Source organism: Solea senegalensis, linkage group LG20 (genome assembly GCF_019176455.1).
Source record: "Solea senegalensis isolate Sse05_10M linkage group LG20, IFAPA_SoseM_1, whole genome shotgun sequence".
NCBI classification, from domain to species: domain Eukaryota; kingdom Metazoa; phylum Chordata; class Actinopteri; order Pleuronectiformes; family Soleidae; genus Solea; species Solea senegalensis.
The window spans coordinates 16,652,083-16,667,234 of NC_058039.1; the positions used below are offsets into that span (position 1 = coordinate 16,652,083).

At 41.0% G+C, this 15,152-nt stretch overlaps 2 protein-coding genes across 3 annotated transcripts in view; both read left to right on the plus strand.

Moving 5' to 3' along the window:
* Positions 1–4,932, plus strand: part of bzw2 (basic leucine zipper and W2 domains 2) — a 7,824-nt gene extending 2,892 nt beyond the window's left edge. The window contains exons 6-12 of one of the 2 annotated variants that reach the window (XM_044051975.1): positions 544–679; positions 1,854–1,963; positions 2,387–2,557; positions 3,207–3,353; positions 3,536–3,674; positions 4,074–4,196; positions 4,630–4,932. In XM_044051975.1, the coding sequence (XP_043907910.1) occupies positions 544–679; positions 1,854–1,963; positions 2,387–2,557; positions 3,207–3,353; positions 3,536–3,674; positions 4,074–4,196; positions 4,630–4,658 (855 nt within the window). In that variant the 3' untranslated portion in view covers positions 4,659–4,932. The remainder of the gene's footprint in view (positions 1–543; positions 680–1,853; positions 1,964–2,386; positions 2,558–3,206; positions 3,354–3,535; positions 3,675–4,073; positions 4,197–4,629) is intronic. The other variant, XM_044051976.1, reaches the window with a different exon arrangement.
* A 1,549-nt stretch (positions 4,933–6,481) lies between these two features.
* Positions 6,482–13,020, plus strand: tspan13b (tetraspanin 13b). Its single transcript, XM_044052930.1, has 6 exons — positions 6,482–6,699; positions 7,989–8,156; positions 9,092–9,172; positions 10,517–10,630; positions 11,794–11,904; positions 12,685–13,020. Exons 1-6 carry the CDS (start codon positions 6,637–6,639, stop codon positions 12,757–12,759), a joined length of 612 nt encoding a protein of 203 aa, XP_043908865.1. The 5' UTR covers positions 6,482–6,636; the 3' UTR covers positions 12,760–13,020.
* Positions 13,021–15,152: the final 2,132 nt, after the last annotated feature.

Genomic DNA, 15,152 nt, shown 5'->3' on the forward strand with positions numbered 1-15,152 from the left:
CCCAAGATTACACAAAGACAAAGACATCAAAGATGTAAGCAATGTCTATTAAGCTGTAGAAAATGTGTAAGAATGTCTTTTGAGCCACAAAATCTGACAGTGTCCTGTATACAAAACAGAAACAAAGAAAACAAAGCAGTGAACTAAGTTTTTGTCCCCCACAATGAATACAAAAGGTTCTCAATAAAGCCTCTGAACAAAAAAACTCTTAATTAAAACAAAAATAATGTTGTTATTACCCCTGTATAGCCTTTTGTGAGGTGTATAAAATCTAGTGACAACATGCTGTAACATGCACCAACAAGCCAAAGTCAAGACAAACAAATGAAGACAAAGAAGTGGGTGTGGTTAAACCGATGTTCTCAGCTATACGACTGGAACATGTGCTCAACAACAACAAATTGTGGTGCTCGAGGATGACGTGTGTTATTTCTGTTGACTGTAAATAATGTATTTGTTTAGACTTAAATGTGTTTAGTGTCTGCGTGTGTTCATGCCCGTCGTATCATGAAGCGTCACTGTGTGCCGTCTGTTGTCGCGCAGCTGCTGCTCTTCCTGAAAGGCTTCAGCGAGTCGGAGCAGACAAAGCTGGCCGTCCTGACCGGTATTCTGCTGGCCAACAATGCGCTCCCGCCGCCCATCATCACCAGTCTCTTCAGTGAAAATGTGGTCAAAGAAGGTACACAAGAGGCCGCAACCTTTGCTGTCGAAGACGTTATTAGAGGACTGGATTTTACTGGTGGGGCCACCTGTTCATTTTAGTGCAGTCCATCAACAGAAACAAGTACTGTTTACTTTCAGTTGTGTACCAGATCAACATCAACACAAATGTGTTTGGTATCCAAGAAGTCAAATAACAAATCAAACAGTAGCGTTGCAGTGAAGACCACCTAAACCGAGACCAATTCGAGACCAAGACCACAGTGTATCGAGACCAAGACAAGACCGAGACCTTCAAAAAGTCCGATCTTGAATACTACAACACTAGGGTGCAGTCACATTTCGGCCGAAAAGTGGATTGTTAGGGCTTACATTCTCTGTCTTTTCAGCATTAGCAGTAGAGGAAACCAGGTGCATGTACAGTGAATTTGGTCAATATCGCTCCTTGCAATAAAGAGTAATAGGGTGCAGTACAGTAGTGTTGTGGTCAAGACCACCTAAACCGAGACCAAGTCGAGACCAAGACCACAGTGTATCGAGACCAAGACAAGACCTAGACTTTGAGGGGTCGAGACTGAGGCAGTAAAAGTTGGAAAAAAAAGTCTTTGTGGTTCAGATAACCACATTTTATTATAGATGAGTTGGCTGACATCTTCTGACGGCCTCTTCTCCTGTCACTCACATGCACTTTAGTGGGGGGCGTGTGAAAGGGGGCGGGAGGGGTGACAGCCGTTAACGGTGACAAAGATTTCAAATGATAAATCAGTCAAGTTATTGGTTGCACCCAAAGCAATGCGATTTACGCAAAATCACAGTAATGATATTAACAAGTCAATCTAAAAATGCACAGGCAATTTATTGATATCCCCACAGTTGTGGTCTTGACCGGTCTTGAAATAAAATCCAGAGTCCGCTTTGCCCGAGACTTCAAAAAGTGTTCTCGAGACCAAGACCGATCTCGAGTACTACAACACTATCTATCTATACTGCTAAAAGACAAACAAATGGCACTAGTTAATTTGACAACAGTTAACTTGGAGACAAACTGAAAAAAACAAACTGGCCTTGAGCACTGGGAGCAAGGGAGGGGTACCAAAACTCAACACTTCTGCATCTTTCCAGATTTATACCAGATTAAAATAAATAAATATATCCTTTTTTGCTGTGTTTTGTTTTGCTTGGACATTACTCAGGGATCTCTGCATCGTTTGCTGTGAAGATGTTCAAAGCATGGATCGCAGAGAAAGATGCCAATTCTGTGACCTCGTCACTGAGGAAGGCAAATCTGAATAAAAGACTTCTGGTAAGAAAAAAAAGATAGGCTCTCCACCAGTGTTGCCAGATGTAGGATAAAAAAAGGCCAAATGTACGTTTTTCATAGATTTCACTCTAAACTAAGACTTTATAGTCAAATTATTTCAAGAGAAATACATGAGGGGGTCCCTGGAAAGTAAAGTTTTTATCTTGCCTGGGAAAAATAAATGAGAACCTTTGTTCTAGAATGGCGTCACAGTGTAGCCATGACAGGGACTGCAGGGCAAAGGAGAGTTTCCGTGGCTATTGTGTTCACCTGTCAACAACCTGTCATGTGTTTCTAAATATGTGTAGCATCTCCATGCTACACGTGTGACTTCACCATACACTATATAATTTGGCCATTTCCAAAGCAATTGATTTTATTTTGTTCGTTATTTTGTTCGTCATTTTTCACCCGTGTTGACTCCAGGAGCTGTTTCCCGCCAATAAGCAGAATGTGGAACATTTCTCCAAGTACTTCAACGACGCCGGGCTCAAGGAGCTATCAGACTTCCTGCATGTGCAACAGAGCCTGGGAACACGTAAAGAGCTGCAGAGAGAGCTGCAGGAGCGCCTGTCCCAGCAGTGTCCTATCAAAGAGGTAGACCTTGTGTGTGTGGACCATTTTGTCTGGTCCTCACAACTTTGAAGGATTAAAACTTGACAGGTTTTAGGGTTAGTGTTAGTATTAAGTTTAGGTTAGGTAAGGGTTCGGGTTGGGCCCTAAGTTTTGATGGGTAAGGTTTGGGTAAGGGCTAAAGGTCCTGGTGTACTCCCGTGCACACACACCAAAGAGATTTTGGAAGTGTGTGCAAAGAGAGCTTTGGGTGCGCATGGACATTTTGACAACAGAAGAAGTAGTTGTCAAGGACAGTCATACAAGCCTCAAACTGGCGACCCTCGAACTGGCTGACACCCCAGCTGACTCCCCTGCCAACGGGCCTTTCAGCTTTGAGCCGCTTCAACCACACATGCCCGAGGGAGCTGTAGCATTGTTCTCTTCTTCTTTGGTAGGGTAGGAATGTGTCCTATTCCCTGCCTCCAGACTTGTACCACCACCTGATGGTGGGGTGGGATACCACAGGACCCTGACACGCGAGTATACCAGGGTCTGTGATATGCAAAGTATACCATGGGCTTTAGGCTAAGGTTAAGATGGGTAAGGTTTGCGTAAGGGCGGCTAAGGGAACGCATTACGTCTATGATGTGTTCTCACTAAGATACAGAAACAAAGTTTGCGTGTGTTTCAGATAGTGCTCTATGTGAAGGAGGAAATGAAGAGGAACCAGCTGCAGGAGCATGCTGTGATTGGCTTGTTGTGGACGTGCCTCATGAACGCCGTGGAGTGGAACAAAAAGGAGGAGTTGGTCACAGAACAGGCACTCAAACACCTCAAAGTAGGTCACCTACTACCCACTACCCCACTACCGCCACTCACAGTGGGCCTTTTGCCAAAGCAGCCATTTTGGTTAGTTGTTCACAGTATTGAAATCACTAGTGTAAATAATCAAACGAGTGATGGCTGTGTTCCATTTGGCTTGAATATTAGTAGAACCATCTCTTTCCCTCTCTCTGTCAGCACTATGCTCCTCTGCTGGCCGTGTTCAGCACTCAGGGTCAGTCTGAGCTGGTGTTGCTACTGAAGATCCAGGACTTCTGCTACGACAACATCCAGTTCATGAAGTCCTTCTGTAAGATCGTGGTGCTCTTTTACAAAGGTCAGCGTCTCACACTAATTTCATCATCTACGATATTTAAATTCAGTTTTCCATTACATGTCATCTCGATTGTCATTGGTTACCGTTTTAACCTGCCACATTTGTATATTTTATCTTGAATATTAACAGGAAAAAGAGGAAAAGGTTAAGTAAAATCAAAAGATATGATCATAACAGTAATCTCTAACTATATAACTAACAATAACCAAAACAATTTTGTATAATAATAACAATACAAAAATACAATGTAAAATTTCAAGCTCTCTGGAGCTATACCTTAAGAAGAATAAAGTAACATAAAGTAAAAACACATGTACATACAGATTATTTCTCGTCCTGTTTCTCCATGGTTTATTGTCTTTGCTGTCTAGTTTTAATTTTATTTATTATTTATCTCAGCTGACGTCCTGAGTGAGGAGGCCATCTTGAAATGGTACAAAGACGGCCATGCCGCCAAAGGGAAGAGCGTCTTCTTAGAGCAGATGAAGAAGTTTGTTGAGTGGCTTCAGAACGCTGAAGAAGGCAAGAAAATAATTACTTCCCCATTCTCATATAAAACATTTGTGTTTTATCAAAAATTGATTAAAAAAAACAACACATTGTTTCTTTAATGCACTAAGGTGAGATTTTAATTCAATATCTCCCTACCTTTATTAATTAAAGAAAACAATTTATACAAATTATTTATTTAGATATTTAATTTAACACTTTTAATGTATTCTTATATCTTATGTACTGACAGCATTTCTTACATTTCAGTTAAAGGGTTTTATACATATAATTATTACATCCATTTTATTATATAACTCCGCCAAATTGATAGTAATGATCACAATAATTATAATTTCTTCTCCCAATTAATATATACTGTGCTGAGTGATGTGCACAAGTTGTAATTGTCAGTTTTACCAGCAGGTGGAGCAACTAATACTGTTTTCTTTTATTTTGTCCACAGAATCAGACTCAGGGGAGGAGGTGGATTAAGGAGGAGCGGCAGAGTTCATTCTGTTATAATCTGAATTCTCTGAGTTAACATGTATTTATTTTTCTGTGTTTTTCGAGCCCCTTAAACTACAGTCAGTTGTCCATTCAAGCATTTTCACGCCAGGGATCAATACAGTAATCCTGAGTCTGATCCACTTCAGCACATATTCTATCTAAACAAACATCCACCTGCATGACCTCTGCACTATATGCATGTACAAGCAAACACTTACAAACTCCAGTATTAACCATGAATAAACTGTTTTATACTGTACGTGTACTCTTCTTTGTTCCCCCCTCTGTCCATTAAATATAAATAACGTGAGTTATGCCTGTTATTTAAGGCAATAGATATCAGCACCACTTAATAAGTACAATTAAAACATGATATTAAATACTAATATAGATGCGTGTCTGGATCCTGCAGCCCTGGAGTCTGAGATAATGACTTACAGTGGTGTAAACAGACATTTCAAGGGTCAAGGGGCTCAAGCAAAACAAAGGAACCACATGATAATTATTACTTAGATAACAATCATGTTATTTAAGTGGCAAATGTTGTAGTTATTTAAGCAGTTTTGAGACATTATCACATGCACACACTCATCTCCTCCACTTCAATCTCGAACTCAATCTCTGTGGTACTCCTGGTGTCATGTGTACCTAATAAAGTGGCAGGCTAGTATGTATAAATAATTTACTTCAAGTTAGGATGAAAGATTATCCCAACACGCAGCAGGAATAAAGTAATTACGTTAAAATGGCTAAAAAGAACAGTAGGGAAACTGTGTCCCTGTGGCTGGTTGTGTGTGTGTGTGTACACTTGTACTTATATCTTAGCAAGGTCCATAAAAACAACCTTGTGGGGACATTTTGTTTGGGCCACACAACTTTTAACCTCAAAAAAGGGCTTTTTGAGGTTAGGGTTAGAAAAAGGTTTAAGTCAGGGTTAAGGTTAAGGGTTGAGGTTAGGTTAAGGGGCTAGGGAATGCATTACAGTGTGTGTGTGCGGGTGTGTGTGTGTGTGTGTGTGTCCCAGAAAAGCCAGTGCTGATAAATCATGAATGAAGTGTGAGTGTAACATAAGAAAGACAGACAGGAAAAAGGAACCACGTGGTTCTGGTTCACGTCCCCCTCTTCTAATTAAACCCTCTCTCACTGATTGTGACTCTTTGTGTTTTTTATTTTCATAAGGAATAACAGGACATTTTTGGAGCCAGTGAGCAGACTGCAAGCCTGGAGTCCGTCCCACTCAAGTCCTACTGAGTCATATCCTGAACAGGTGTCAAGTCAGAATAAGTGACTGCACCGAGGGATTTAACGTCAAATTTCAAAATAAAAGCATGGAAATTCAGGTGATTTGAAGCCATGATTCATCCATCCAAAAATGCAGCTTTCCTTTATATTCTCATCATATTGTAGGAAAACTAACTGTTGTCATGACACCAAAGCAAACCTGGACAATTGTAGACACGCACCCACAGTTTGCCTCTTTTATTTAGAAATAAAAAAATAAATTTGGGGCGACCCATGCTTTTTTCATAATATATTGCACTTATTTACTTTTTTAAAATGATTTATTTCAAGTTAACGCAAGAGATAAAGGTGAAATGTAGACTATATTTAAAATCCCAATCTTGCCTATAAGGCACCAAAATGCCTAGGACCGGCCCTGTAAATTGAACCGCTGCCTCAGGTCAGTGAGTGGCGTGCTTTTACTTTGAAGGTGCCCTCCCTCACTTCCTCTTGACTCCGGCGTCATTGTCCGCTCTCTCTCTCTTTCTCTCTCCCTCCCACTCTCTTTCTCTCAGGTCAGACCTGCAGCTGCTGCACCACCACCTCATGCTATCCGCAATTTTTTTTTTTTTACCCTTTTTATAAAAATCCGTTTAGTTTCGATTTAATCTCCTAATCCGGACTAATTAATCCGCGTAACGCGAGTTTTTACAGTCGAGTCTCTCCTCACAGCTGTTCAAAGATGGGCTGCGCTGGATTCACCTGCTCCAAACACTCCCTGTGCGCACTCAACATCCTCTACATTGTGAGTATTTTTCACATCCGCAGCGGAATTAAACACAGCCTGAGTGATGTTTTATTATTTATAATCATAACAGTGAGGAGAGAAATGTGAGACCACAGATCAGAAAACCGCCTGATCAATTATTCAATTATTCAACAATATCTTTTATTGTTTTAGCCTGAGCTCAGTGTGACTGTCTGTGACCTCTGACCTTCACTGGTCTCACCACGTGGACACTGTGTCCCACCTGTCCCTCTGCTGCTGCAGCTGCTGTGGGGACACAAACACCTGTTTGATGATGTGTCCATGACGTCATATGTAGCCTACAAATTATACTCATTTTCATTTTATTTAATCCTAATTTGTTGTCATTTAACCAATACGGGAATACAAAAAGGGACCAATTTTTACTAGAGCTGTAACGATTATTTTAATAACTGGTTATTAATCGATTACTACATTAATCAGTTACGCTCAATTCAATCAAATCAAATCAAAAACCTATTAAAATTCAGGTTTGTGGACAAAACAAGATGCTTTTTTAAATAATTAAAACAAGCGTTGGTTCATTTTCAGCTTCTTAAATGTGAATATTTTCTGCTTTCTTCGCCCCATTTGACAAAGATTCAATTCCAGGTTTTGGGAAATACTGATGGACATTTTTTAAAGCATATTCTGTCATTTTCTGGACCAAACATGAGAAGATAATCCAGTCAGTGAAACAACTCGATATAATGATTATTAAATCTTTGCTTATATATGAATAATTATCAACACATTATTGTTTAATTAACTAGCCGATGGTTGTTTATTTATATAAACTTTTCATTACCCATGTCTTGTATTTAATATTTAGTTCATACATTATTTGTACTTAAAATATACATAAGACACAACTTGTAGATTGGAGAGACAAACCATGAGTGTCTTTACACCAGATCTTTGTCTGTCCCTCTGTCCCTAATTCATAACAAACATTTTCATCTGTTTTGTTCATTTTACAAACACAAAAACACATTTTATTAAGAAACTTCAAGGTATTTAATTGTGTTTATAGTAGAGTAAGATACTATAATACTAAATAATTAGTCTAAATGAACCTTTCTGTCAATAACAGACTGTGATGGTTTCACTTATGACAAATTAAAGCTCCCGTTGCCTCCCTCTGTGTCGCCGTTAAACAAATCACTTCCTGTGTGCAGCACGAGAACGTCCTCAGGCGACATGAGATCTACGACAGGAGAGTCATGTGGCACTGATAGGCTTGTGTCAACTCATTTGTTGTGGATGTTTTCATATCTGTCCTGCAGATGGTGAGTCTGCTGATGATCGGCATCGCAGCGTGGGGGAAGTGGTTCGGTCTGGTCTCCAGTTTCCAGGTGGTAGGAGGCGTGATCGGCGTGGGGGTCTTCCTCTTCTTTGTGGCTCTGGCCGGTCTCATCGGGGCCATGAAGCACCACCAGGTCCTGCTCTTCTTCGTATCCTTTCGCGACGCTCCTGCTGCGTTCAGACTCCACACGGTTTGGTATCGGACACGTCATTTTCTATACTATACTGTACCGCTTCCAGGCGGGCAGGCTCTTCGTTTTATACGGGACACAAAGTAGTGACGATGTACTGAATCATTAGAATCAGTTAACGTAAAACATTAGTTCAGTACTTCCTGCATGACCGGAGCACAGACTCTCAGTCTGACACAGTCGCTGAACTGAAATACAGCTGAACGCCGTCGTGAATCGGCTCACGATCGTTGGCTTTCAACGATATTTTAGACATTTCCTTTGCTAAATGTTGGAGATTAACGCATGTCTTCAGGATTTTTAACCAATTTACAGTTCGACATTGTTCAGTTTGATTTGACGGTTTTAGTATCGCCAGAGCTGGTACCATCGCCAGTGGAAACGCAAAAGAAATGAGTCGAGCCGAGCCAGGCCGTGCTAGAACTGCATAATAGAAAAGTGTCATAAAAGTATCATAAGAGTATCATAAGAGTACTTTGCGTTCATTCCGTCCATCGTTGTGCACGTATACAGTAAGTATAGAGTCAATCGTCCAATCAGTCAGGAAGACTTTGTAGAAGAGTCTATACGGGCAGAAAGTGTCTGCGATTGGACCTGAAACTCTAATTTCTCTGAGTTTATAGAAGAGCTGGCCTCCACACAACATCAGTGGAAGTCAAGAGGCTACTTTTAATCCATTAATGAACTCGTTCCTCCGTCCCAGTGTTTTGGAAAATCCATCTATTCATATATGCATGTGCAGTGAGCTCCAGAGCAGCATCGTGTTTCACTCTTCAGTGCAGCAGCACAGGCTGTGAGCGTGACTGTGTGCACGACGTGTATCATGTACAATGTAATGCATAATAATAATAATAATAATAATAATGATGATGATCCTTGACGGTGCCGCTCAGTACATGATCGTCCTCTTCATGGTGTTTATCGTACAGTTTGCTGTTTCCAGCGCCTGTTTGACCATTAACAAAGAACAACAGGTAAGAGGAAAACAAAGACTCGCTCACGGTGAAAAACATCACAATCACACAGTCAAGCACCACTTTACTGCTCTGATAGTGTATTTACTTTGACCCAGAGAAAGAAAACAGCATAAATGCACCACAGTCTTAATCCTCTTCAAACGAGGGCCAATCCATTCCAAAGACTTTATATTTGTATTTATTTATTTACTTCTATCGTTGTCGTCAAGACATCAAGTATTTCATCTCAGACTGTGTATTTGACTATTTGGACTTAAAAATGAACCATTTAATGTCGAGTAACGCAATAATGACTGATGTCCTTGTGGTAATAACTTATTTTATTGTAATCGGTAATAAGAGCTGGAAATGTGTGCGTGACATAAAAAGAAGGACGGATTTCAACTTGATAATATCGCACTACTGTCATATCATCTCCTAATTACTGCACTATTAACTTCCACAGCGTGAGATCTGTTTTTGTAAAGCTGCTCCTCAGACACTGAGCCGGCCACCACATGCACAAGAAACAGTTAACAGAAGGAGGGGGAGAGGAGGGGGAGGTGTGTGTGTGTGTGTGCTCTGTTCTTGTTTGCATAGCACACGTGTTGACGTTTCTTGGCGTTACTCAAAGGCATTCGAGGCTTTGTCTCGGAAAAAAAAAACACTAAAAAGAGGGCGAGACAGGATGAGAGGAAGTGACTGCGGCAAAAGAAATGAAAAAAATCACACACTCATGATTTAGGTCATTTAGTTTATTGTTTATTTAAAACGGAGAGAGAGATTTGCTTTTTTTTATTAGTCGTAGTTTTTATTTAGTTTTGAATTTTTGTTTTTAAAGCGAGTTACTCTGAATGTGTTTTTTAGAGCAGATTTGCTACTGTTTGTAAATGCTTACTTTAGTTTTTATACTACATTTAGTGTTAGTTTGCGTTTCCCCTGCCTGGATTGCCTTGAACAGTAATCCCATTCACATTTGAAGAAGTTAATGAAAAGAGTCACACAACACAAATACATCCACGTTCCATTACCGTCGGTGTCAGTAATGAAGTGGAAATGCATTGTGGGTACTGTAGGAGCTTTGATGACCTGCAGTGTTTTCCCCTGACAACCAGGGATAGTGCACGCTTTTCTAATGCTACTGAAAAACATCATATAATGTAGTGAAAAGCATTTAGTAAATGTGGATGATAACACCACCGCTCCTCCACCGTCTGGGCTTTGTTTCATTCAAATGATTATCTCTAATGAACACTTGATGACAGCGTTGAGACACACCCACACCCCCCCACACCACACACACACACATACACACACACGAGCTGTGATGGAGAACTGAGTCTCTGCGTCCCTGTGCTGCAGGACCACCTGCTGGAGGTCGGCTGGAACAACTCTGAGAGCACGCGGAGGGACGTGGAGAAGAGCATCAACTGCTGCGGCTTCAGACGCGTCGACCCCAACGGCACGTGTGACGCTGTGAGTCTGGAGCTTTGACTGTTGGATCGACTGTTTTCTAAGTTTGACACCGTGAGCTGCACCTGCGTGAGTTACGTGGAAGATGCTTCACGTGACCCTGTTGCAAGGTTTCCTCTGAGGCAGAAACAGAGCAGTGTGGTTTGACGCACTGCAGTGTAATCTCAGGAGATGAAAGATTTGATTGAAGACGGCTCAGAACAACAAGAGACTAAGTCTGACGTCTGAACAGGGAGTCGTTATCTCCAGGTTTGATACGTAAAGTCTGGACAGTGTACTAGGACAAGGTGTCCAGGGAGGGAGCCTTGAAAGGCACCTAGTTTGTGTCTTATCATAATTATTATGGCTGTTGGTATTATAAGAACGTGTGAGTAATTAAACCTAAAGACGCATAGTCACATCAGACCAAACAGACCTCAGAATCAGGACAGGACTCAGCTGTCCACGTCTGTCTTTTGATGGAGTGAAAGACGCCTGAATCTTTTTATTTATTGACTTGGATGAACAATCGTTTAGCAGAGTTGGCGGCGCCTGAAAGACGCCAACTATTACCCACCTGTAATGCTGTCGTGAGCCTGAGCTCTCACACAGAACAACAGCAGCAGAGGGGAACTCACTCATCACACACACACACACACACACACACAATGGCCGACTCTGTCTCTCAGGTGACCCCCAGTGACCTTCTGCTGTCACATCTTGGCTCAGGTGAAACCCAGCAGCCTGAAAGTGGGTCAGCGCGGTGAACGACCTGCATTGTTTAAACGTAACCAGGATCCAGTTCACTGAGGCTAATGCTGCGTTGTTAGCGTTGACTTTTGAGATAAGAATAACAACAACAACAACAATAATAATAATGACGATAATAATACATTTCCTACTAAGGTGACATGCATACAAGTCCCTTTAAGGACAGGTCATTATTTTAAGAAGCAGTGTCTTGGAATCGTAAAATTTCCAAGTTCCAAACCACAAATGGAATGCTCCATAAATGCCTGGATTTTTTTTTTCCCATCACTTCGTCAGAAGTGAAGAAGCCTCTTAAACTTAACTCTCGCAGGTCCAGATGTCTGAAGACGACTGAGAACCCCGCTCTTCTTACGATGTGATTATTTCTATTTGACGTATAACCCCCCCGCCGTGTTGTGTCTGTCGTCCCCCTGCAGGCCTGTTTCCCCAACCACTCCTGTTTGCCCTGTGCCGATAAGATCCGGGAACACGCTGGGAAAGTTTTGCACTTTGTCGGAGGGATCGGACTTTTCTTCAGCTTCACTGAGGTGAGTCATCACAAGCACAGCAGCGCTGAGGGAGCGACACGCGTTATCTGTCGTGCTAAACACTGAAGAATCAAGTACTTACAAGAATATGTCGTATTACATTGGCAGGAAGGTTCTATACTTATATATATATTGACTTTTTCTCCGTCTTCTTCCTAAAGAATCACATTTTAGGGGCCGTGAACATGCATTAAATCCACGAAGGAGAATTCATATATTACCTTCACCTTCTTTCTGCTGTTCATGCATATTTTATTTTTCCCGCTATTGAAAAAGAATGCAGACAAACTAATTTGAAAGTCTGTACCACAGTAACCACGACAACCAAGGCAGACAAATGAAAAAAAACACTTAGACCAAGTCATGTGACCAAACATAGAGCCTTTTCCTTCATCCGAGCATGTCGTTGCTATGTTTTAAAATAAAGGTTAAGAGTTTCTTAGTTTTCATTTCATGTCTCGTCTTGTCTTCCGTCAACAATGATATTGTCTTAGTCAGCGCTTTAGGACGTCTCGTCTTAGTCTTGGAGCGTATTCCGTCCTGTTTCGTCAAACACTGGTTGACAAATTCTATTTATTTAACCTTCATTTAACCAGGTAGAACCCACTTAGACCAACAGTGTAACAGTGTATGATGTTTGCTTGACGTTTAATAGGCCACAGTAATAAACTCAAAAACACACGTCAGTCTAATAAGATAGAATAGATCTATCATAGAGGTGTTATTGTTTGTGTGACATGTTTGAACGAACACAACTGTTACTGTCGCTCTCTCTGTCAGATTCTGGGAGTGTGGATCACGTATCGCTACAGGAACCAGAAAGATCCAAGAGCCAATCCTGGTGCCTTCCTGTGAGAGAGCACCAGTGGACGTTCATGTGGTCATAGAGGTTTTCTGACGTGTGGTTAAATGAGGTTCTGACACCTTGTCCATCAGCCAGAGGGGACACAAGGAAAAGCAGGTTTTAGCCAAATACCTTAAGTCTATTCATCCATCGTCTACCATTTTATCCTCCACATGAGGGTCGCTGGTTCCAATCCCAGCTGAGGTAGGGCAAAAGGTAGGGTAGGGTACACCCTGGACTGGTTACCAGTCCATCACAGGGCAACAGCATGGCTCGACACTACACGGTTTTGGTTGGTTTTCCGCTGCCTTCGTTTTACACACAAACTAGTGACTCGTAAAGCAGTCGATGTAGTGAATCATTAGAATCAGTTCATTAAAAAGATTTGTTCAGTACTTCCTTCATGACCGGAGCACATGTGATGCGGCTCGTCGCTCGCGATCGCCGGCTTTTAGCAGTGCTGTTGCTAAATACGCCAGACTCCTCTTTTAAATATTTAACAGAGGAGATTTTAAACATTTCCTTGTTAAATGTTGGAGTTTAACGCACGTTTTGAGGATTGTTAATCTACAGTTCAGCATTGTTGGGTTTGATTCTTGTGTCGGACATCGCGTGACTCTTCCAGTGACGACACCACTGACCAATCAGGGGCCGACAGTCTGTTGACGTCAGTATCAGCTCAGCTCGCTTTGAACCTCGTCAGAGCAGGTACTAAAAAAAAGCTACCAGGTACCATCACTAATGGAAAAGCAAAATAACTGTGCCGCGCCGTGCCGAGTCGAGTCTTGCTGGGACCATGTAGTGGAAAAAGCACCATTACAGTCAATTTAGAGCGTCCAGTTTGCCTAATCCCCGTAATCTCCTTTTTTTTTGGACTGTGAGAGGAAACTGGAGAACCCCAAAAAGTCTCATTGAATAAAATCTGATCAAGTGGGGATTAAATCTCAGGATTAGACCGCTTTTTTCCAACTAGAAAGTGAGGTTTGTGTGTAATTTTACACCACAGCCCACAGAAATTAGAGTTAATCCACTGCGTCACTGTATTTAAACGTGTTATTTTGTGACTTTGGGTGTTTGAAGTTATTTGTTTAGATTTCCCGAAGTGGCACAAATTTACCAAACAAAGCTGTGATACCAGCAAACGGCGACTCTAGTCACAAAAAGGTTGTTAGAGATTAAGCTGTGAACATATTATAAAGATGTCATAGACTTAAGCTTAAACTGCAATTAGTTAAAGGGGATTAAAATCTGTGTTTTCCTCACGGCCCCACTGGCAGCCGGTGTGTCAATACCTCATATATTCACACTTAAAATAATAATAATCTGACTAAGTTCCTTTAACTGTACATGAAAGACTGACCTGTGTGTTTTCACATACTGATGCAGTGATGCTGTGACTGTGATGGGATGTTTGGGTTTTTTATGAAACTCTCATATCTGCACATTTTTACTGTTGTAGATAATTGTAATATAATAATTGGCCCCAAACACTGTCACTGTTATTGTGGTTGTTGCTGATTTGTTCTTTAAAACAGTCAAAGTTCCACTGATCACACTGTGCAACACTGTGTACTGACATTTAATGAATGAATGAATGAATAATGAATGAGAAGAAGAAATGAAATGTTATGACTGTGTGTGTGTGTTCTTGTATTTGTGACTTTATGAGGACCAACAATGGTATAAACCTTGTGGAGTGACGACATTTTAGCAAAGTAGGGACATTTTATCTGGTCCCCACATCTTTAAAAGGGCTTTTTTGGGAGGGTTAAGACCTGGTTTTAGGGTTAAGGTTTGGGTCCTCACTTTGAATGCTACACAAATGTGTGAATGTGTGTTCTTGTTTGTGTCTCTTTGTGTGTGTGGAAGCGAGGACATTTTGGCTGATCCTCACATTCTCCCCAGTCACCCCTAAAAGGGCTTTTTTTAAAGGTTAAGGGTTAACTTGGTTTTCAGGTTATGGGATAAGGGAATTGTTGTGATGTTAAGGTTAGGATAAGGGACTCTGCAACCTTTAGTATTAAAAGAGCCATTTTTGTCCCTTCTCCACACAAATAAAAAATATAATAAATAAATATAATCTGAAGCTGCAAAACAAAACATTTGAGCCATAAAATGAAGACAACATCATGTATAAAGTTTTATATATATATAGATATATAGATGTTCTTCATTTAAGTCCACATTTCAAACACACAAAATATTAAACCACTTTCATTTATCGCCTTGATTTGTAAAAATAAAAAAGTGTTCACTTTTGAAGAATGAATAAAAGAAAGAAAGAAAATAAAGATGTCCTCACTTTGAATGTGTGTGTTCGTGTGTGTGTGTGTGTGTGTGTGTGTTGCTCCTGGCTGTGTGCTCAGCATATTTGGCCTCTTGCATGACTCTGACTCTGCTGCAA

What these genes read in the sequence shown, in the direction of transcription:
- tspan13b (XM_044052930.1), top strand. Translation starts at nt 6,637, where the DNA reads ATGGGCTGCGCTGGATTCACCTGCTCCAAACACTCCCTGTGCGCACTC. An exon ending in ACCAGGTCCTGCTCTTCTTC is followed by an intron (nt 8,157 to 9,091) that starts GTATCCTTTCGC and finishes GGTGCCGCTCAG; the next exon opens with TACATGATCGTCCTCTTCAT. An exon ending in CCATTAACAAAGAACAACAG is followed by an intron (nt 9,173 to 10,516) that starts GTAAGAGGAAAA and finishes CCTGTGCTGCAG; the next exon opens with GACCACCTGCTGGAGGTCGG.